The 22,024-nt window shown below is 43.7% G+C and overlaps 1 protein-coding gene across 1 annotated transcript; it reads left to right on the plus strand.

Annotated features, from left to right (window-relative positions):
* The first annotated feature begins 5,959 nt into the window (after positions 1 to 5,959).
* Positions 5,960 to 20,941, plus strand: LOC110071368 (uncharacterized). Its single transcript, XM_078387638.1, has 3 exons — positions 5,960 to 8,657; positions 11,681 to 11,768; positions 18,287 to 20,941. Exon 3 carries the CDS (start codon positions 18,287 to 18,289, stop codon positions 20,243 to 20,245), a length of 1,959 nt encoding a protein of 652 aa, XP_078243764.1. The 5' UTR covers positions 5,960 to 8,657; positions 11,681 to 11,768; the 3' UTR covers positions 20,246 to 20,941.
* The last annotated feature ends 1,083 nt before the right edge of the window (positions 20,942 to 22,024 follow it).

The following is a 22,024-nucleotide window of genomic DNA, read 5'->3' on the forward strand; positions in this document are numbered from 1 at the left end:
AGAGGAGGCGTGTCTACCCATCTTTCCTCTTTCTCATAGAGATAGATAGCTAATTTCAAAGCCTTCGGCCAATCCTAATGGCATTATGTAACCATTGTCCTATCAGTATTCTGCCAACTATCTGTATCCTCTCAAAAATCTGTAAGGAAATAGAGTTCTCCTGGGGGCATTGCCAGGATTTACAAGATTCATAGGAGTAGACGTGGTCTAGAGAGGCGGGGTATAAATTTAATAAAATAAATAAATAAATTCAAGGCTTTGTAATAGGCAAGGAGGACTCTGCTGGCAGACAACTCTGTGTGTGACTGATTTCTTAAGTTCTCTCTCTAAGATGATCTGCTTTCCTAATTATCTGGTGATCACCTAAACTATCAGCCTTCTCATTCCGTGACCGCAACACTCTACAAATGTTTAAAAGGCTCAAAGTGGTTCCTGTGACTAGCCCAAGCCAACAATCTAGCTGCTATATTTTAGTCCCACGGAAGCTTCTTGACATTGTGGGTTGAATAAGTGATACAGGTGTGTGAACTATGCTCTGTTCAGTATCCCACCATGAGAAATTCAGGTGTGCACGGCTGCAATAGAGACACATTTGTTGGCAGCATTTGAGAAACACACCTGTTGTCTCTAGCACACTTTTATTCCCACAAGCGGATGAGGGCTGCCTGTCCATCTTTTCGTTTCATCTCCATGCTGTGAGGATTTTTTTATTTTTTAAAATCTTTTTAAAATAAATTAATAACACAAACAAACATACAAAAGAAACAGAGAACACATAATCAGGGAGAATATTTTCCATATATCCATCTAACATATAATACTGACTGCATAAACCATATTGCCCTACTAAAATCTTTAGGCCATATCCGTTTGATATATAATTCTGACTGCATAAACCCCAAAGATTAACATACATAAATTGTCAATATATAAACTTAAACCTGAATTGATCTTATATTAAGCCACTCTTAATTGCATAGACCAACTAGAGTAGTCCACCGCAACTAGATAGGCGGGATATAAATAAAATAAAATAAAAATAAATAAATAAAATAGTTCATAAGTTACTTAATATTTTCATGTTTCTAGATTTTCATCAATACCTTCTAAACAATTGTGGTCAGAATATGTAATCTGATTTGGACATTACCTGTACTTATCAACCATTTAAGATATTCAGCAAGTAACTTTCCCATTTTTGTTCTATTTCTTTGCTCCATGTATGAACCAGGGATATAAAGTCTCTATAAGATTCTTTCACCTGCGTACCCCTCTATCCAATACTTATCATAAACAATTTAATTTTACCGAGGGTGCAAAAATGGCGGCGCTATGGAGGAACTTCGCTGAATGGTGAGTTTGGGCCCCATAGGAACATGGCTTTTTCCGTTCCATTTAGCGATGTTTCTGCATAGCGATGATTAATCCGGAATGAATTAACGTCGCTATGCGGGGCACCACTGTATTTCATTCTGCTTTTTTTTAAAAAATGTCTCCCTTTGGCTCTTTGGAGGCCGTTGTTCAATTAGTTCAAAGTAGTCAATCATTTCATCTCCCGTCTACTCCTCAGGAACAGTGGTCTCACCCCCTCTCTCTGGCGATGGTAGTTGTTCAGGTGGTTCAGTGAATACAGTACTGTCTGTTTGTCTCCTGTCTCTATCATAGTGTCCAAGCCAAGAAGTATTGCTTTGATATCTGTCTCCAGTTCTTAAATTTTCATCCAAAATCCATAAGAATCAGTCGACGTTGCTCAGCTTTCTCTCTTCACTTCTTGGCCAGAACTGATTCAGAGCCTTATGGAGAAAACTCTGGTCATAAAAGTGACTATTTGATTTATTATCCTCCTTTAGAGTAAGGTTCCATAGATTTAAGCTGTTCGTAGTCCTTCAAGATTCTCAAACTTCTACTTTATAAAAGGCCAGACGTTAGGAGGGAGGGTTAGGTTGGAAAAGACCAGTTTCACTTTCTCAATTTTCAGTTCTAACCAGTTATGGCGTAATAAGAAAACCCACCAAAGTTTGCCAAGATCCTCTGCTGCTTAAGAGGTCGTTTCCAAAACCAGACTTTCCAAAGAGAAACAAAACATCTGGTCTGTTATTGGCCATAAAAATAGCCATTCGACTTCTGTTCATGCAGTCAAATCATAAATCTTCCTTTCTCCCCTCTCCAGACAGCTATGCACCAATTTGTCATGGCAACTTCATGGGTCACTTCTGATTGAGGAAAGGAAACTCCTCTGAAAAAACAAATTGCAGTCTGGTTTCTCTAGCGTCTCCAGCTCCCCTGCTGCCAGCCCCACTCTCCTGTAGAAACTTGCCCCCCCCTTTCTTGGGGGGTCCGCTGACTCATAGTAAAACCCAGGGATTCTCAGAGCCCTAAGAATTCCCCTGTTCTCGCTGCTGGTTGCTCCTCCTTCCATGCTGTGAGAATTTTGAAAGAGCTCAAAATGGAAGACAGACCCGTTTCTCTACATTCTCGGCCCAACACTCTCCAATGTAAGGTATATGTAAGCCGCTTTGTTTTGAAAACAAGGGAGCCACCCAAAGGAAAGCCGTAAACCTCCTTGAGATGTGGGAAAGACTATATTTTATAAAAACATTTTTTATTAATTTTCCGATCTATCTACATTGTTTGTGCTTGTCAAACATCGTGTTACATACTTGCTTGCAATTATTTGTTTTTTACATCTCAGTGTCTTACCAGTTATCCCCCCAAATTCCAACCATCTTTCAAACCATTCATATACAGATTTTAGTATATAATATAACTACTATCATAATATTACTCTCATATTATATAAGGATCTTCTAATAACATTCTTATTGAAAGTGGTTCCAGATCCATGACCCAGCTTTATATCTAGTTTAGTTTGCCTAAAATAAAAAATCACCATATTACATCTTTACCCTGATTCGGGCTCCCTTACTTCAATTTAGTTCTCCTTTTAATATATAGAATATACCCTTTTACAGATCCAGATGATAAATATAAACATGTTTCCAATATTAAGGGGCCCTTCCTTGTTTTCCCTTTTTTATCTTTCTAGGTAATTCCCTCTCTGATTCCTCTTTTTTCATTCCCTGCTATATCTCTAAACATTCTGTCATATTTCATGTCCTCTGAAACCATTTTATAGTTCTGATTTATGTCCACTGACTCCTTTTGTACTTGGTCTATCTTCAATGAGTCTTCCAGGCTTTTTTTGGTTAATTTTGCTGTTTTTTTCCCTTTGTCTTCCCCTGGTACTCTCCTCTGGTCCAAGACTGATGTTTCTCTTAGGTTAACTTTCTCAAGCTGCTGCTTGGTTTGGCATACATCATCTGTGATACTACCATTTCCTTCCTTGTTGTTTCCTGTTGCTTGTGGACTATAGTCCTTCTGATGTTGATTAGATAATTTTGCCTCTTGATAATGAGATCTCACGGTCGTTAATATTTTTTGAAGCATAGATTTTATTTCATTCCAAAATTGTCCTTGTTGTGCCATTCTGTTTCTGCTGCCTAGATGCTTATAAACAGATATTCCAAATTTCCAGAATCATTTCAAGAGTTCCACTTTGGCTATGTAAAGTTGAACCAAATTCGACCCAAGGAACAGTTTTTGAAAACTCCACTTTAGGGTTAATTCCAGCCAGAAGCTCACGAGGAAATAAACAGTTTTTCAGACTTAAGCAACAACAGTATATTCAAGGTCACATCTTCTGGGAATCATTCCAAATGTTCTGGATAGTCAAAACAATGTCCGCACTTAATTTGCAGGAAGGTCTCTTAAGCTTATAACGCCAGGTTGTAAATATTCTTAAAGTATAATTTTAAAAAGTTAGTTTCTTCAGCTATCCCTCTCACCAGATTTTCTCCCGCTTTAAAAAGTTACTGAGATAAGATAGCAATTCTTTTTTTCCATATGTAGGGGTAGGTAGGCAATTAGTTGTAAAAAGATTCTCACCCGATGGAAAAACAGCAATGCCAGGTGCTGTTCCTTGCTTCTCTCAGCCGGCTGCCAGCGACTTGGAAGCTCGCCGAAGCTGCTTATTTCTGCCCGTTGGCTGATTAGGGAGTTTCCTGGATCGAACCAGGGTGGCCGCCACCCCCCGTAATCAACAGGCTTTCTCCCCCAGTTCACCACCCCTCCAGGGTGGTTCCGACACCCTACGGTGTCCCAAGGGGGGATCTGCAACACAATGTTGCAACAGGCACATTTCAAAAACGGAGCAGACATCAGAAAAGTATACTGCTTGACTCGGAGGGTGCAGGAGAGGCATCTGTGCAGGTAGCAGTCTTGAATGAACAGAAGAACTGCCAAAACACACACACACAGAAACGCAAACAAACACACACACACACACACACACACACACACACACACACACACACATGGCTTTTCTCGTATCTGGAACTGCCATTCCCAGAATGTGTTGGCTGGGGAGTTCAACAATTCGAAAGGAGAAAACAATTTTTTCCAGTCTGTGCCTTTCCAGATTTCACTTGTACACAACATGTTATGGTCAGGACTACAGCCTCACCTCTTCTCTGCAGCTCCTTCTTCTCTAATTTCAGGAATGGCCACCACATGCTGATACATTTCTCTTCCAGGGAATGTTTGGAATGCTGGGTGTGGCCCAGCTTGGATTCCCGTTCCCTTTTGTACTCCTGGCCAACAGGATCGTATGCTGTCCAGGTCAGGGAGTCCTTCTCGAAACTGAGGGCCTCCTTCCCATTGTAGCTAAACTTGTTGACCCCAGCCTTGAGTCCATCCTCGCTCAGTTCGCAGCCGAACAGCCACTGGCGGGTGTGGAACTCTGAAAGAAGAATCGTGTTGAGGATGGGGCTGGGTTTCCATGAAGCAGCCATCTTAATCTGTGGAAGCAGATCGGTCCAAGAGCAAAGGCAAAAGCCTAACAATGCCCCTTCAAAACGAACAAATCAACCCAGAACCAAAAAAGCAAACAAAGAAGCACAAATTAAAAAAAAGAACTCCGCTTTTCGAAACCAGGGAGGTCCCGCAAGCATCCAGAGCACCTCTCCCCTTTGTGGACCCCAGAATCCTCTCACTGGAGCTGCTCCTCCAGCAGGATCCAAAGCAGCACCATCGGCGCTGCCTCCAAGATCCGGCCGCATCCTTCTAGTGCTGCTGTGGGAAACTCCAACTAAGAACCGGGCAGGGACCCAGAAGTGGTGCCAGGATTGGCCTGTCAGAGAAGAGTGCTCCAGTGGGGAGAAAAAGTCTGTCAAATGCAGCCGGTTGCTGGGCAGACTTCACCTGGGCAAGGAGGGGGAGCCCGGCTTTACTAGGGGGGAAGTGGTCCTGGATGGGAGCAGCCCTGTCCGCGTGGGGAGTCCCTGGGCTTGGCGCTCCCGGTGGCTGAATGAGATGCCTGCCATTGCCAATCAATCAATCAATCAATCAATCAATCAATCAATCAATCAAGCAAGCAAGCAAGCAAGCAAGCAAGCAAGCAAGCAAGCAAGCAAGCAAGCAAGCAAGCAAGCAAGCTCTCCGTTGCTGGGCTAGGCCATGCCTGGGGTGTGGTTGTCTTGCGGGCCGGCCAGGGTGGGAAGGCTGGTTTGATCCTGAGCAGCCTTTGGCAGGAGGAACAACTCTCAGAATCTCTTGCCTGCTTGAATAATTCACATGTGGGGAGCCGCCTGATGGCAACACTGAGAGCTGGTGGAGAAACCCAAGACCCTCACCTTGCAACCCCAGAAAGTCTAATCAATTTGTTCCCATCAAATCCAAATAAATCAAACCAGTCCAAAGACCACGTGGCACTTTAAAGACTAGCTGTTATATTTGAATGTGAGCTTTTGTGGACCTTCTTTTGGTTTACTGGTTTATTTGTTCATTTATTTGAGTTATTGCACAGACGAAGGGGGGCTACCTCTTTTAAACCTAAAACTAGTGTCGATGTTTGCTTTGGCAGACCAGAACCCGTTCCTTGAAACAGAAAGGGTTTGGGGAGGTTGGCTACACACAGCCAGGATGTATCCAGCTGTTGACCCCCAAGGTGGACCACCGCCTTCTAAGATGTATGGCCCCCGTTTCTCACCCCGGTTCTCTGCATCTCTTTGCCTGTCTGTTCAGTCTTTCTCTTTCACAGGCTGGGCTGAACTCTGCTTTCTTCATCTGCAGAAAGAGAAAGGAAGCGAATCAGTGACTGAATCGCATCCACTTCTCTGAGATATGAGGACGCAACAAGTGTGAGGTGCAAGGAAGAGGAGCATCAGTTTTCCTTGGAGAATAAATACTGGGTTGTGATCTTGGCAAACTCTGACAGGGAAACTGTTCACCTTCCGGGGGGGGGGGGGGGGCTGCGATTCTCAGGTTTCTGCTGTCACTGAAAGGGCAGCTCCATCCCCTTCAGGGCACCTACAAAAATCAACCAATCAAACCCAAATCTCCAGCTCTCTCATACCTCTTTCTGAGCACCAAGGCAAGAAAATGCATTGAGCAGCTTCCTGAGGGACTTTCTTGGTCTGGGTGCAAATTATGCAAAGAGATGCTCAATGCGGCCCATAGCCCACAAAAGTACTCAGAAGTCCAACAGCTCTTCAGCGGGGATGGATTCTCCCAGCAGCAAAAGGGGTCCCCATTGATCCCTCATATGGATCCACTTTCCCTAGTGAATTGGGACCATATGAGGCGGGAGAAGCCCCCTTCAACCCAAACAGACCAACACAATGGCTGGGGGTTGTTCTAGGAACACAGATCACATTGGACACGAGAATGATGTCCTGTGGGAGCCACACTTACCCCTCCCCTCCCTCATTCCTTGGCACTAGTGCAGAGATAAACAGCTGCCATAAACATTTATACACATGATGGACACCCATATGTATGGACTGAATATCAGCCTAGGTTTCTTAAGCCATTACCGAATGTAAAAACGTCTACTGTTTACTACTGCCTCTCTTATTTCGTTCATCACTACCAGGGCCATCTCTCATCGTGTGTCTCGTAGGTAAACATGGTCAATGTTCTATTTTCATTCATGATTCTTCTGCCCTCTTCTTTCATATACTCCTACAGCCCCTCCATTGAGTTTTTAACAGTCCTCACCCCCCACCTCTTCTCCCCATTTTGCTCAAGCCTGTCGTCTCTTCTCTGTCTCCTGTAGGAATGTTTATGACAGAGCCTGACACCAAACATAGGCCAAAAACCACTGCATGTGAGATGAAACCACAGACCCAAGACTCCTAGGAGCCCATGAATACATGTTACATTTGACTTGTGAAATGAGTATTTCATCCAGTATTTCATAGTTTCCCTATATGTCTGACGGAGCAGAAAGGGGCCACATGTTTTTGCCTTGTTTCATTTCTTTGGATTTTACCTGATATGCTTTGTGCTGGCACTGAATTGACACCAACTTTCCAGGAAGACATTGTGGGAATTCTAGTGTGAGATCCAGTGAAATGAGGGCTGGAGTCCCTGAAGTCTAGATGTTCTGTGTTCTGCTGAGAAATTCATCAACAAATTCAACTCTATAATATGGGTGGAAGTTTTTGAAATGGCCTGAACCAATGGCTACATGCAAGACAAGCAAGAAATACATGCATGGAAATGCATTGTGGAGAACCCCTGTCTTCAAAAAAAATCTGGTAGTTTAGACCCACTTATACATCAGGGGAAGGAGGTCTGGAAAAGGGTGCGAGTGCAAGTATAAAGGCTAGAGAAGAGAGATCAGGATTCTGTCGGAGGAGGAAAAGGGGGATAAATAAAGCTGGCCATTAAAGAGAAAAGGAAAACAGCTAACCTGATCTTCTCTGGTGGTAGGAGAAAGGCAGCATCTTGAGATAAAGGAAACCTGAACGGGTCATGTGATCAGCATAATCAGCAACCAAGGAGGTGGGAGCGCATTCATTGAGAAAAGGAAAAAATCACTCTGTTTCGCTCACAAACCTCCCCTCTGATTGAGCTTGCTGGGTTTTTGAGCTGTTACTATTTTGAATTTTATATGAAAGGTCTATTGCAATTTTCTTATTCTGAATGTCACTCATATTCCTTGGCAATGTTAAAAACAATTTGAGCTACTTTGAAAGATAGGATTCAAAATAATGGAAAACAATTTGAGGTGTTTCATGTTGTGTGTTGGAATTTATTAACAAAAAAAAGATGTGCGGTAAAGGCGGGACAGAGCAGATGGTATTAATGAGCACAAAGTGGGGAGTCCTGCTGTGCAGGCGGATGATGGAAGAAGCTGATGTGACGTCATTTCTCCTCAGCTGTTGTGAGTCTCCCTTAGGAGAGAAACATAACCCGGTTCTGTCCGAGAGCCTGCTCATTTGTCTCCTTTTCTCTCCTCAAATATTTGTGAAGAGACTCTGGTGAGGGGAACTCTGGTGTCTCGTCTGAGTCTTTCCTTCCACTCGAAGTAGAAGAACTTGGGCCGCCCGGAGGAAGCTCCCCAGTCCGGCCATTTTCCTCTTTGGAGCCTTCCTGCCCTTCCCCCCACTCGCACCCCATTGTTTCTACAACCCTCCCCCATTCGTTGAAGGAGGGGAAGGGGAGGAACATAGAGCTACTCCTCCCCTTGATGCGCTTCGAACGGGCACCGGAAGCGAGATCGCTGCGCCTGCCTTTTCCCCCTTTGGCCGAAGAAGGCACGTGGAGAGAAGCGGGGCTCTTGGGGCGCCTCCCGGATCGGGACCTGGACGGAGGTGGGCGCTGGAGGGGGGGGCAGGTCGGGGGTGAGGTGGGGGGTGAGATTTGCAAGGGGGGGTGAGGGTGCCAGCTCCACGCCAGTCTCGGAGGAGAGGGGAGGCTGCTTCTCCCGGTGTTGCTGCCGATGGTGCCCTGTTGTGATTTGCGCTGCTCGACCTGCTTGTAAGGCGTTTTTTTCCCTTCTGTCTCTCTTTCGGAGGAAGGGGGAGGGTAATTCAAAGGGGAGAGAGGATCTGTGGGGGGCCCAGATCCCACCCCCACGGTTAGGGAGACCCCCGCCCCTGCAAGGCCCTAGGGCTTCATCGACGGCCGGGGGGGGGAGTTTCCTTCTCTGCAAGGACACCCTGCCTTCCCCTGAATCCTTCCTGCACAGGAATGGATGCAAACAAAGGAACGGGAGAGAAAGTAACTTGCCTCCCATCTCTGACCCCCCCCCGCCTCCCTCTAACGATGAAGGACACCCCCGTCCCTGCACTGGGGGAAGGCAGGAGGAGGAGGAGGAGGCTCATCGGGGACTGGGGGGGAGAGCAGGAACAGTGGGGTTTGGGAGGGAGGGGGGTCCTCCCTGCACCTTCCCTCTGAGGGGGATCCTCTGCCGGACAAGCAAGGGAGTTATTCCAAATTAAAAATAACGTAAGAAGCGGTAGGGGAACCTTTCAGCCTGGTCTGCTCAAGACTTCATTCCCCCCGAGCCTGAAACAGACGTCAGATGATGGAAGGCAGGCAGGGCTATGAGGAGAAGACGATTATGGGAAGTGGGAAAATGAAATACAACCTAACGTTTCATGTTGGGTTTGACCCTCCAGGATTCTGAGCACTTGTGAACGTCCTTGTAAAGCACAGCTTGATGCCTCCCTCTAACAGATGATCCAAGAAACAGCTGGAGAGTTAAAAATCCTCCTTCACTTTGACCTTTCTTCTTCTCCTTCTTCTGTTGCTCCTTCATTCGGTTAGTATTCAGACCCATTGAAATAAATGAAATGAAGAAACTCTCTCCCTTCATTCCTATCCGATCTCCTTTTAGCACAACTAGGGAAAGACCCAATCTTTAGGTTGGAATCCTAAATCTATTTTACTGGAAGTAAGTCCATCTGATCATCTTGAAAGGGGGTTACTGGGCATCTGTCATTTTCGATTTAAAAACAAACAAAAAACACCCTGCTAACCTTCTGGGAAAGAAAGCAAAGAAGGAAAGTGAATAAGTGGCCCATTGGCCCTACCCCACAAAGGAGGGGGCAACATTTTTTCCTTTATTTTTAGGGCTATGAAACCCAGATGTGTAGAAAATACATCCATGTCTCTCTTCAGAAAAGGTGTCACACATCAGCTTCTTCTCCCTTCCTTGTGTTTGATGGTGAAGGATGTCAAAGCCTGAGAAACGGCATCCTTCAGCCGTCCGCTGTCTCCCCCTCCATAGGCATTGTGGTGTCAACAGAGCCCTTACCGATATCATCTCTTCTTTGGGGTGGAGTGGAAGGGTGGCAGCTTTTGCCTGTTCAGAGGCTGCTGGCTGTGTAAATAACAGAAGAGCCCTGCTGGATCAGACCAAGGACCCATCTGATCCAACTTCCTGTATCTCACATTGGATCTACCTGATGCCTTTGAGACGATGAGATACCTGTCTCCCGATAACCCTTCCCTGCATTTGGCCTTTTGAGGTAAGGTAAAGGTAAAGGTTCCCCTTGACATTTAGTCCAGTCGTGTCCGACTCTGGGCCGTGCTGCTCATCCCCGTTTCCAAACCATAGAGCCAGCGTTTGTCCGAAGACAGTTTCCGTGGTCATGTGGCCAGCGCAACTAGACAGAGAACTATGTTACATTCACACCAAGGTGGTACCTATTTATCTACTCGCATTTTTACATGCTTTTGAACTGCTAGGTTGGCAGGAGCTGGAACAAGTGACGGGAGCTCCTTCCATCACGATGATTCGATCTTACGACTTCTAAAAAGTTTCTGAGGCAAGACTTGCCCTTACAGAAACCATTCTGATTCTCCCTCAGCAAGGCTTGTTTTATTTTAAGATTTTTATCTTGGATGAGGCTTTCCACTGTCTCCTCTGGCACAGACGTTAGGCTAACCAGCCTGCCGTTTCCCAGCTCCCCCCTCCTTCCCTTTTTAAAGATTGGCGCGACGTGTGCTATCCTCTAGTCCTCTGGCACTGTGACCGTTTTGTTATGGAACAAGCCTGCTAGCCAATATTTTAACTCCAGCAAGAGGTCAGACAAGACACAACGAGCTGAACCAAACTCCAGCCAGGACCCCGATGTATGGCCTTCAGCCTCCGGCTCGCTGCTGGGTTTTATGTTTCGACTCTTTTGGATCATCACCTGGCAGATCTGCTTTGACTGTATTCCTGTGTTGAGCAGGGGGTTGGACTTGATGGACCTGTATACCCCTTCCAACTTTTCCATGATTCTTTGATTCTATCTGCATTTGGCCTAAATTTAAATCTGCTCCTCTTTGTTTAGCCTTTCCTGAACAAAAACCAAAAGTCTAGATATAGCACATACAAATAAACCCAAAATAATAAGAACCACAATTTGAATTACAAATGGTCCCATGACAACAGAGAGTCCGGTCCATCCCTTGGTCCACTCCATCACATGGGCTCTGCTGTTTTCTAGATATTGATTTTGTTTACCATCTTTAGTGTAGCTTTAGTTTGAATCACTTTAATGTTTGTAGTCTTGCTGTTTTTCACTGTGAAATATTGCCTTTTTCTGATGCACATATGCTCCCTTGGGTCGTTTTTAAGGATAAATGCAGGGTAAAAATATTTTCAGTAAAGAATGGGAGACATACCATGTTGTATGCTACTATTTTCATCGCATGTGTCAGAGTGAGGATACGCCTGCCTGCCTGCTTTTGTGTTTGTATCATTCTGCTGCCTGAAGGAGGGAGAGAGATGGGGATGTAGCCCCGTTCAATTGAAACATGATGTAGGAATATCCCGCAAGGAAACGTTTTTGATTTGCTTTATCCATGAAGCCTCCAGGCTGATCTTTTTCTTTTCTCCTAGGAAGGGGTGAGACTGAGCTGAGTCGTCTTTGCTTTTTTTGGGACCAAAAAAAAAGAACCAAATCCCACATCCCTCCAGGATTTGCAAGGTAAGTGGAATTTCAAGAGGTGGCTTAAGTAGCCTTGCCGCACACGCAGTGTCCTCTCAGATTCCCTGGCCCAGCAGGGATTTGAACCGAGGTCTCCTGGTTTCCAGTCTGGTACTCCATCCGCAACACCACACTTCTTCTTTGAACATGTGCAGAATATTGATTTTTGGGATATGGTTTTCTTTGCATCTTATTTAGTTTTATTTTTTTTTAAGATTTCAATCCTGCTCACCCCAATCCCCAGGATCACCAATGGCAGGTCCTCTTGATAAGAGGCAAACAGGGAACAGACATTAGGCTAACCGGCCTGTGGTTTCCCACTGGAATGCCATCACCTCCACTGGCCTTGTTGTTAGCCAGGCTTTCTAAGGCCCACTTGACTTCCCTCTCCAGGATGTCTGGCTCAAGGTCAGCAACCACACTATGTGGCATGTCCAAAACATCCATATCTTTCTGGTATAATTCCTCTGTGTATTCTTGCCACCTCTTCTTGATGTCTTCTGCTTCTATAAGGTCCCTACCAGTTTTGTCCTTTATCATGTCCATCTTTGCACAAAATGTTCCTTTAATATCTTCAGTTTTCTTCAACAGATCTCTTGAGTTTTCCCTTTCTATTGTTTTCCTCTATTTCTTTGCACTGATTTAAGAAGGCCCTCTTGTCTCTCCTTGCTATTCTTCGGAAATCTGCATTCAATTTTTGTAACTTTCCCTATCTCCCTTGCATTTGGTTTCCCTTCTCTATATTTTGTAAGGCCTGGTTGGACAACCACTTTGCCTTCTTGCATTTCCTTTTCTTTGGGATGGTTTTTGTTGGTGTCTCCTGTACAATGTTGAGCCTCCATCCATAGTTCTTCAGGCACTCTGAAGATTGGATTGGCTGAAGAGAGGCTTTGAAGCTAGCTCACTATCACTATGAGAAATGGGAAGGATGGGCAGACACGCCTCCTCTCAGAAGCAGCTGTGACATCATCCAGGAGAGTGTGCTCTACGACTGTAAAAACAGCCAACAACTTGGCAACCTTGGGAAGGCCCCCCCCCATATTTCCCCTTTTTCTTTTTCATTAATTAAAGGTATATATGCCCTCAGGTTTGGTCAGGTGTTTGCGACAATGCACAGTCATCTAGTCTTGCTCCAGGGTTATCACTGGGTTGAAATCCGGAATGACGTCCTGCAGGTTGCAATGCCAGCTCATTTTTTCCATGACAAGGCCTCACTCACCAAACTAGAATCCACCACGGACCTATGAAAGTAAACACAGTAGCAGGGTTGCAACTCCATGTTGATTGATTGATTGATTGATTGATTGATTGATTGATTTTATATCCCGCCTATCTGGTCAAACGAGGACCCTTCAAATGAAGGTCAGGGTGCTGCTTATAAATCTCCAGCAGCCATTCCGTAGGATTCTCTATTGGCAACAGCTTGTGCTGACCTGCAGAGACAGTTAAATGATTTAGTGTAAACAATGCTATTGACACTCAATCAGTGAGATGTTGGAGTCTGGTCCCTCTGTTTTTATTTGATTTGCAAGGAGAAGTGCAAAAGATCCATGTGCTTCTTTCACAACAACCTGTAAAGGGACATAAGCAATTGAAGAGAAAACAGGATCATGTATGATATACTTTAGCCAAAGTTGGTTTGCATCTGATTCTCCTGGCTGAACAGCATCAAAAGGAAAAAAAACTTGAGTAGCTATCTAGTGGAAAGAGAAATAATTGTCAATGGGGTTAGAAAAAACAGAATTCAAAAGTTAAGGAGTAGAGTCTATGCAAAGTTTTTGTTATGAGATAGCATCCTGGAGTCCAGTACAAGAAGGAACGTCAGCTGTAAAAAAAAGGTGTGGGTTAACAGCAAGAAAGTTTTCAAAGGTCAGAAAAGAATTGAAGCGCATGTCAAAAATGCAATCTGAATAAATGTTGTGAATAATTAGTGAGCCAGTCTTGAAGATAGGCACCTAACAATGCAGGCACTCCAAATTTGTGAAGTGCTTGATACGCTGGCTTCCCTTTGTCACATGGTCTGCAGTCACAGAGTAAACATTCCCAGCAGAAGTGTTAAAGAAGTCAAGCAATTTAGGCATCGCAGTGGCCTTGAGAAGAAGCGCCTGAACTGTACGTGTGATAAGCATTTGCAGAGTCTAAAAAAGAGGAGGTTGCCATGTTACTGTTTAACCCCTTCATGAATTTGAGTTATGGATGATTTTATAGGAATTTGAGGCCCCTGGACTCTACCAAACAGGGGTTAGAAATCATGTGTCCTAAGGCTCATGAATGCATGAGCCCAATTCAAATTTTCAAGAAATTGCTGCCTTTCTAGCATTGCAAATTGTGATGGAGTTTGTAGTCCTCGTAATAATATGGAACATATAGTCTCCAGGAATTGGTTTGCCAAATAAAAATTTGGAGATGCTGTGTACACCTGCTCTGAACCCATATAAAGACCTGTTTTCCATAAGCAATTACTGTATTTTCCCATGTATAAGACTGCTTTTGTCTAAAATCTTTAGACTAAAAATTGAGGCTTGTCTTATACACGGAAGTTGAGAACAGGCAAAAGCAGGGATCAAATTAATCCTTGAGCACTTTGATCCCTTTTCCCCTACACTTGCTAAGCCCCACTTATTTTTCTTAATTTTGGATTAGAAAAACTGAGGGTGTCTGATACATGGGGCCTCTTATAAATGGAAAAATATGGCAGTCAAAGGAGAAATAGAAGCAGGTAGAAATTGATCTCCCAACAAAGTTTGATCCATGAAATGACATGCAAACAATGCAGGGTTTTCCACACAAGGTGTTTCTAGGACTAGATAACCAGCATTCCACATTTCCCGTGGCAAGACCTTGAACTGGTGAAAAGAATGGGAATTGTGGTACATAGGGATTGTTAAAGCAGATTGTTCCCTGTGAGTAGCATAAATTTCAAGCAAGTCTGTTTTCAACATGAAATCTGCAGCACCTGGTTCATGATGTGCGGTTGCCAAATTCTGAGCTGCTTTGTCAACAGGAGCACTTTTAACAGTAGCAAGTTGAATTTCTGAAAGTGGGGTGCTGTTTAAAAACATATGAGTTCTCATTATCAATGTCTCTTTGGTCATTACAAACCCCAGGAGGAACAAAAGTGAAAGGCTGGGAATTGCTGCCAAGCCCTTCAGGGGATAACATTTTTTGCTTTGCCTTACTAGAAAAGATGGGAGGGGCATGCTGAGGGAGAATTGCAGATGTTTTAGGTAATTGCATAGCCAAGCCTGGAAGGAGTGAACTGGGAGGGGGAAGAGCAGGAGGGAGTGTGGGAACAGAGACTGTTGCGTTCCAAGGCAGGAGAGAGGGGGAGAAGGGTGGGGAGTAATAGAAACTGTAGCATCTGCATTGGAAAGCAGGACAGAAAGAGAAACGGAGGGAGTGGGGGAGACCAATTAGAAGCTGCACAGGGAGAAAAGTTTTGATGGAGACCATTTTGAGGGGATTCATCAGGGAATTGGGCTAGTTAACAGAAGAGCTTGTGGCTCATTTCTCTGAGATAGGAGGGGATTTTCTAGCTTTGAAATCGCATACCTGCAAATAGGCCATGTGTTAAGAATTTCATGTGAAATTCCCTTGGTGATGTGAAGTTCTTCTCCAATTAATTCCCAAACTGAAAGTTTAAAAGTGCCTCCCTCTGGATAGAAGGGGCAGAGAGAACGTATCTCTGTCAATAGATTTTGCACTAGTTGTTGAGATGGGTCATTAAAAAGGTTTTCCTTTGCAGGAGATAAATTGCCTCCTGTTTATGACTTCCTTGTAAAGGAGATACGGCGTTTCCCATGTTGCTTCTAGTTTAAACTGAAAAACTCACCCAGGGATCCAACAGGATGATTAGACGGCGAATGATGAGCTGCGGATTGCCGTCTGGCAATGTTAATTTTTCGTTTCGTTGAAGCTTCAGTTGAAGTCAGTCTTCCTACATTCCCTCCACGAATGGCAGATTTGTACTTTCAGATCCCCCAAGTTCTTTGCTTGGAGGGATTGCTGCACCTTTGGGCTGAAGGAGCTTGTCCTAATTCCCAGTGGAGATGTTCCATTAAGTCATCAAATGCTTTAATTTTATCAAGTGGTTCAATTGATGTTGTGATGGAAACCTGAAGGTGCTAACACCTCTCCCTTAATAGCAGATTTTAGAACCTGCTAACACATCATGATCCCATACTAGTCCTTTTGAGGCATCCTGGTAAATACAATGTATTTGTTTTATATGAGCACACAGGCCGCCACAATGCAGGAGCATCCTATCAGTGGCTAACCTCTGTTGCAAAGCCATATTCTTCAGGGAAACTACTTCAGCCTTTAATTTTGTTTGTATCTCCATAGTGACATTCTCCAAGAGGTCTATGGCTCCTGAAGTGTTATATACAAATTCTGCCAAGGTGGGAATGTCCTTATAGCTTTCTGTCACCTCTACTGATGGAAAAAGGCTCCTTCCCATTTGAGTCCCTGTTGATCATTTCCAGGCCTCCGGAGATGATCTTCTGGTGACATCTGTGGCTTGAGTAGAATAACTTGTATCTGATTTAATTCATTATTCAAGGAGGGCCGTTCGGGTGGCGGAATCTGCCCAAAGTTATATGTTGTGGAGACAAATGCAAGAAACTCATTTAATTTCTCTGCAATCTCTCTCCCCTTTCCCTCTCTCACCATCCAGAGGACCAGCCGCTTCTGTGGCAAGTTTTCTGCGTTTAAACTATTTAAAGAAGCTTTTATTATTCCCCCTTATATTGCTGGCTATATTTTCCGCAAGGTCTTTCTTTGCCCTTCGTATAATCTTATTTCAGTGGTGCCTCGCATAACGAGCACACCGTCTAACGACGAATCTGCATAGCAATTCATTTTTTGCGATCGTTTTTACGACTGCATTGCGATGTTTAGATAGGCTAAATATTGCATTGCGATGATCGGTAAGTTTTCAGCTGATTGGGGGTTCCAAAATGGCCACCGTGTCACCAAAATGGCTGCCCACAGTGTTCCCTGCTTCTAAACTATTTAAAGAAGCTTTTATTATTCCCCCTTATATTGCTGGCAATATGTTCTTTCTTTGCCCTTTGTATCGTCTCATTATATTTCTTTTGCCAGAGTTTCTGTACCTTTTAATTTTCTTCATTTGGGAAGAATTTCCATTTATGTAAGGGCCCCTTCTTTCCTGTTAACGCCTCTGTAACTTTACTCTTTAACAATTCTGGCACTTTCTTGGACTTAGTTGAGCTCCCCCCCCTTTTTTTTTTTTTTTTTTTTTTGCAGTATACACTACAACAGGGCCTCTACTACTGTTGTTTTAAAGAGACTCCATGCACTCTGGAAATTATTTTTTAAACCTTCCCTTTCAACCTCTTTCTACCTTCCTCATCTGAGGGAAGTCCACTCTTTGGAAATCAAGGGTTTTGGTGTCAGATTTGATTGACACTCTCCCACCAACATGCAAGGAGAAAGAGATGGCCGCATGGTCACAATTCCCTAGCGATTCAGTGACATTCCTGTCCCTAACCAGGTCCTGACTATTGTACAATAATAGATCCAGAGTCACCTGTCCTCTGTTGGGCTCCATGAGAAATTGCTCCAAGGCAGATTCCTTTAGCATGTCAGGAAACCCAGTCACTCTTTCTTGACTCGAGCACACATTGACCCCGTTGATGTGAGGACAATTTGGGTTCCCCATAATTACAATCTTGTCCCTTTTGGACACCTCCCTGATTTCTCTGTGCATTTCAAGGTTCACCTCAGCTTTTTGGTCTGGAGGATGGTAACACACACACCACACACAATCTCATTGCTCCTTAGCCTGGTTGTTTAACCCACAGTGATTCTATGATGGCGTCAGATCCATCATCCATCTCCATTTTGACCTAGATGACCACCCCACCTCCAACACCCCCTCCCTATCCCTCCTATAGAGTTGATAGTCTGGGTTTGCATAATCCCACTGTTTCTCCAAATCCCACCAGGTTTCCATCATGGCCATTATATCAATGTTATCCCTAACCACCAAATGTTCCAGCTCTCCCATATTTGCTCAGACGCTTTGGGTATTTGCCTAAAAGCACCTGCGCATGGGAGTCCCCCACGAAGGGCTCCTTGTTTGCTTCTCCTTCCAGTGTACCAACAATCCCATCCCATCACTCTCTCTGTCCTAATTCTCCTTTAATCATGTTTGAGAAATTCCTTTCTATTTTTCTGGAAACTAAAGTTACAATCATTGGGGAGAAATTGAGAAGGAAAAGAAATAAATATATATACAATTTCATGTACTTCTTTGGTTGTGGAAATGACATCCCTTCATTACACCTCCCTCCAAAAGATCCCTCAGTGGAGCGCCTCTCTAACCTAAAGCCGAAAGTAAAACTCTCTGGACTTGCCTCATCTCCCAGGTTTTCTTCTCTAACCTTCTTGCCTGTCTATCCTTCCTCCTCCATGACTCAGGCGGAGCCCGAACACATCATTCCTTATTCCTGAAGATTTTGGAAGTGCTTATTTCTCTTCTTTTTCTAATCCAGATGATGATAAGAATTGCCCAGCAACATCTGGGACAACCTGGGCAGGAACTCATAACCAAGGAAGAAAACAGAGAATTGAAAATCCAAGTGGACAGGAATGGACATCACGTGAAAGAACTCACACAGCAGAGAAACCATATAAACGCATGTAATCTCAGTATACATCATATAACTCATGAAGGGAAGAAAATGTATCCATGTATGAAATGCGGAAGGAGCTTCAATCGGAGGTATACACTTAGGTCACATGAAAGAATTCACACTGGTGAGAAGCCATATAAATGCATGGAATGTGGAAAGAGCTTCAGTCGGAGGAGTAACCTTCGGTCACATGAAAGAACTCACACTGGGGAGAAACCACATAAATGCATGGAATGTGGAAAGAGCTTCAGTGATCATAGTAAACTTAGGTTGCATAAAAGGACTCACACAGGGGAGAAACCATATAAATGCATCGAATGTGAAAAAAGCTTTAGTCGGAATGGAAACCTTAGGTTACATCAAAGGATTCACACTGGGGAGAAACCACATAAATGCATGGAATGTGGAAAGAGCTTTAGTAGAAGTGGTACCCTTAGGTTACATCAAAGAACTCACACTGGGGAGAAACCACATAAATGCATGGAATGTGGAAAGAGGTTTATTCACAGTAGTGCCCTTAGGTCACATCAAAGGACCCACACTGGAGAGAAACCATATAAATGCATAGAATGTGGAAAGGGCTTTAGTAGCAATGGTGCCCTTAGGTTACATAAAAGGACTCACACTGGGGAGAAACCACATAAATGTATGGAATGTGGAAAGGGTTTCATTCACAGTGGTGCCCTTAGTTTACATCAAAGGACTCACACTGGGGAGAAACCCCAAAAATGCATGGAATGTGGAAAGAGCTTTAGTCACAGTAGTGGCCTGAGGTCACATCAAAGGACCCACACTGGGGAGAAACCACATAAATGCATGGAATGTGGAAAGAGCTTTAGTTACAGTGGTGGCCTGAGGTTACATCAAAGGACTCACACTAAGGAGAAACCACATAAATGCATGGAATGTGGAAAGAGCTTTAGTAGCAGTGGTACCCTAAGGTTACATCAAAGGACTCACACTGGGGAGAAACCACATAAATGCATTGAATGTGGAAAGAGCTTTACTAGCAGTGGTACCGTTCGGTTACATCAAAGGACTCACACTGGGGAGAAACCACACAAATGCATGGAATGTGGAAAGAGCTTTAGCTGCAGTGGTGTCCTGAGGTCACATCAAAGGACTCACACTGGGGAGAAACCACATAAATGCATGGAATGTGGAAAGAGCTTTAGTCAGAATAGTAACCTTAGATTACATCAAAGGACTCACACTGGGGAGAAACCACATGAATGCATAGAATGTGGAAAGAGCTTTAGTCAGAGTGGTACCCTTAGGTTACATCAAAGGACTCACACTGGGGAGAAACCGCATAAATGCATGGAATGTGGAAAGAGCTTTAGTAGCAGTGGTACCCTTAGTATACATAAAAGGACTCACACTGGGGAGAAACCACATAAATGCATGGAATGTGGAAAGAGCTTCGGTCAGAGTAGTAAACTTAGGTTACATCAAAGGACTCACACTGGGGAGAAACCACATAAATGCATGGAATGTGGAAAGAGCTTTAGCTGTAGTAGTACCCTTAAGTTACATCAAAGGACTCACACTGGGGAGAAACCACATAAATGCATGGAATGTGGAAAGAGCTTCAGTCACAGTGGTGGCCTGACGTCACATCAAAGAACTCACACTGGGGAGAAACCACATAAATGCATGAAATGTGGAATGGACTTTAGTCACAGTGGTAGCCTGAGGTTACATGAAAGAACTCATACTGGGGACAAGCCACATAAATGCATGGAATGTGGAAAGAGTTTTAGTAGGAGTGATACCTTGAAGTCACATGAAAGGTCTCACACTGAGGAGAAACCATAGAGATTCATGAGATGTGGAAAGGGTTTTAGGAGAAGTGATACCCTTAGGTTACATCAAAGGACTCACACTGGGGAGAAACCACATACTGTAAATGCCTGGAATGTGGAAAGAGCTTTCGTAGCAGTGGGACCCTTAGATTACATCAGTGGACTCACACTGGGGAGAAGCCATATAAATCCATGGAATGTGGAAAGAGCTTTTGTATCAATGGTACCCTTTAATATTTATATACGTTTCATGACTGACATAAATATTATAAGTGTTTTTACCTTTTTTTATTGTATTCTTAGATATTTAGAAGTATTCTGAAGATGTATTCTCTGTTTTTCTAGATTATGACCTCCAGTGTTTTAATGTGTTTATATTTTAGATTCAAACACATCTTAAATTTTTGCATATTATCTCAATTTAAATTCCTGAATCTTTTTACAAGGTGCAAGGATGTATTTGAAGTAAGCCTGCAGTTTTTGCATAACAGTATTACGTTTGGATTTGAAGATCTGTTCCGGTAGTTTTTTCCTAATGCCTGTAAGACTGCCTTATATATTTTTTTGGATTTAGTATACAGTATTTAAGTATGAATGCAAGAAATGATATAAAGAAATGAACTTGTACAGAATTAAGAAATTTTGGAATTGCCTGGAATCATTGCAACAATAAAAAGACTTCTTATGAGATACCCAAATGAGCTGCAAACACCTTGTCACTAGTTGTCTGTGTGAGGGAGAAATTTGGGCTGAACCCATTCTGACTGGATTGTCCTCCTTTCCTGAGGAGAGGCGGGAGAAGTCCACAGAGCCCCAGAAACAACATATGACCCGTAAGAGAAGTGACACCTCCAAGGGGAGAGCGGGAAGATAGAGAGGTGAGAAGGGTCACAGAGAAAACCTTGATGATATAGAGATACTTCTGAGTGAAGAATCAACGGTTGAGACCAATGAAGGAATGGGAGAGTCTGGAAATAAAGATCCTGGGGTGTCTAAGGTGGAAGTTCCATTGAGGGAAGCAGAAGGTCCATCAGAGGAAAGGAAGGATCCACCGGGTAAAGGAACCTTAGGAGCAGTAGAGGTGCAAGAGAAAAAGAAAGGAATAAGACAAGAGGAGGAAAGAGAAATATATATTGGGGAACAATCAAGAAGGGAGAGAGTGGAAACTGGATAGAAGGGCAAAAGAAGGAGAGGATATCACCACAAGGCTGGGAGTGGATATGGATGGAGAAACCCTGGACCAAATAGTGGGAGAACTTGATGATCCCTCATGAAGAGGCAGAAAGGAGTTGGAGAGAAGTAAGTCTGGAGAAACCCTCATATTGTGTAGATAAATAAGACCAGTGAAACCCTCCTATTGCTGAGAGAAAAGTGAGTGAGTGGGGGAGAAAGATCAAGGAGGAGAGAGTCTAGCTAGCCGACGAGAGAAAGGGAAAGATGGACCAACCCCTCACAGAGGGCTTTTTGCAGGACCCCAGTGGGTCAGTTGTCTTTATTGGAGCCCACAGGGGTAACTGCACATCTCTAGATGTCTGAAAATACCGAACTCCCACATTCTGGTTTCTTTGTGGGAGTCACACTTTTTCTGCAATCATATCAACATTGAGGAATCATAGAATCTCCTTGCCTGGGAGGTCTGTAAATTTCTGTAGGATTCCTGTGAAGTTCTGACCTGTAAATATCAAAGACATCATATAGGAGAGAGGTGATAGAAATAGGAGAACCTTCAATAAAAGCAGTCATCTTTCTATTAAAGGATCTGATACAAAGTGGAAAGCTTTGAAATGAACAG

This window comes from Pogona vitticeps, chromosome 2, assembly GCF_051106095.1.
Source record: "Pogona vitticeps strain Pit_001003342236 chromosome 2, PviZW2.1, whole genome shotgun sequence".
In the NCBI taxonomy this organism is placed as follows: domain Eukaryota; kingdom Metazoa; phylum Chordata; class Lepidosauria; order Squamata; family Agamidae; genus Pogona; species Pogona vitticeps.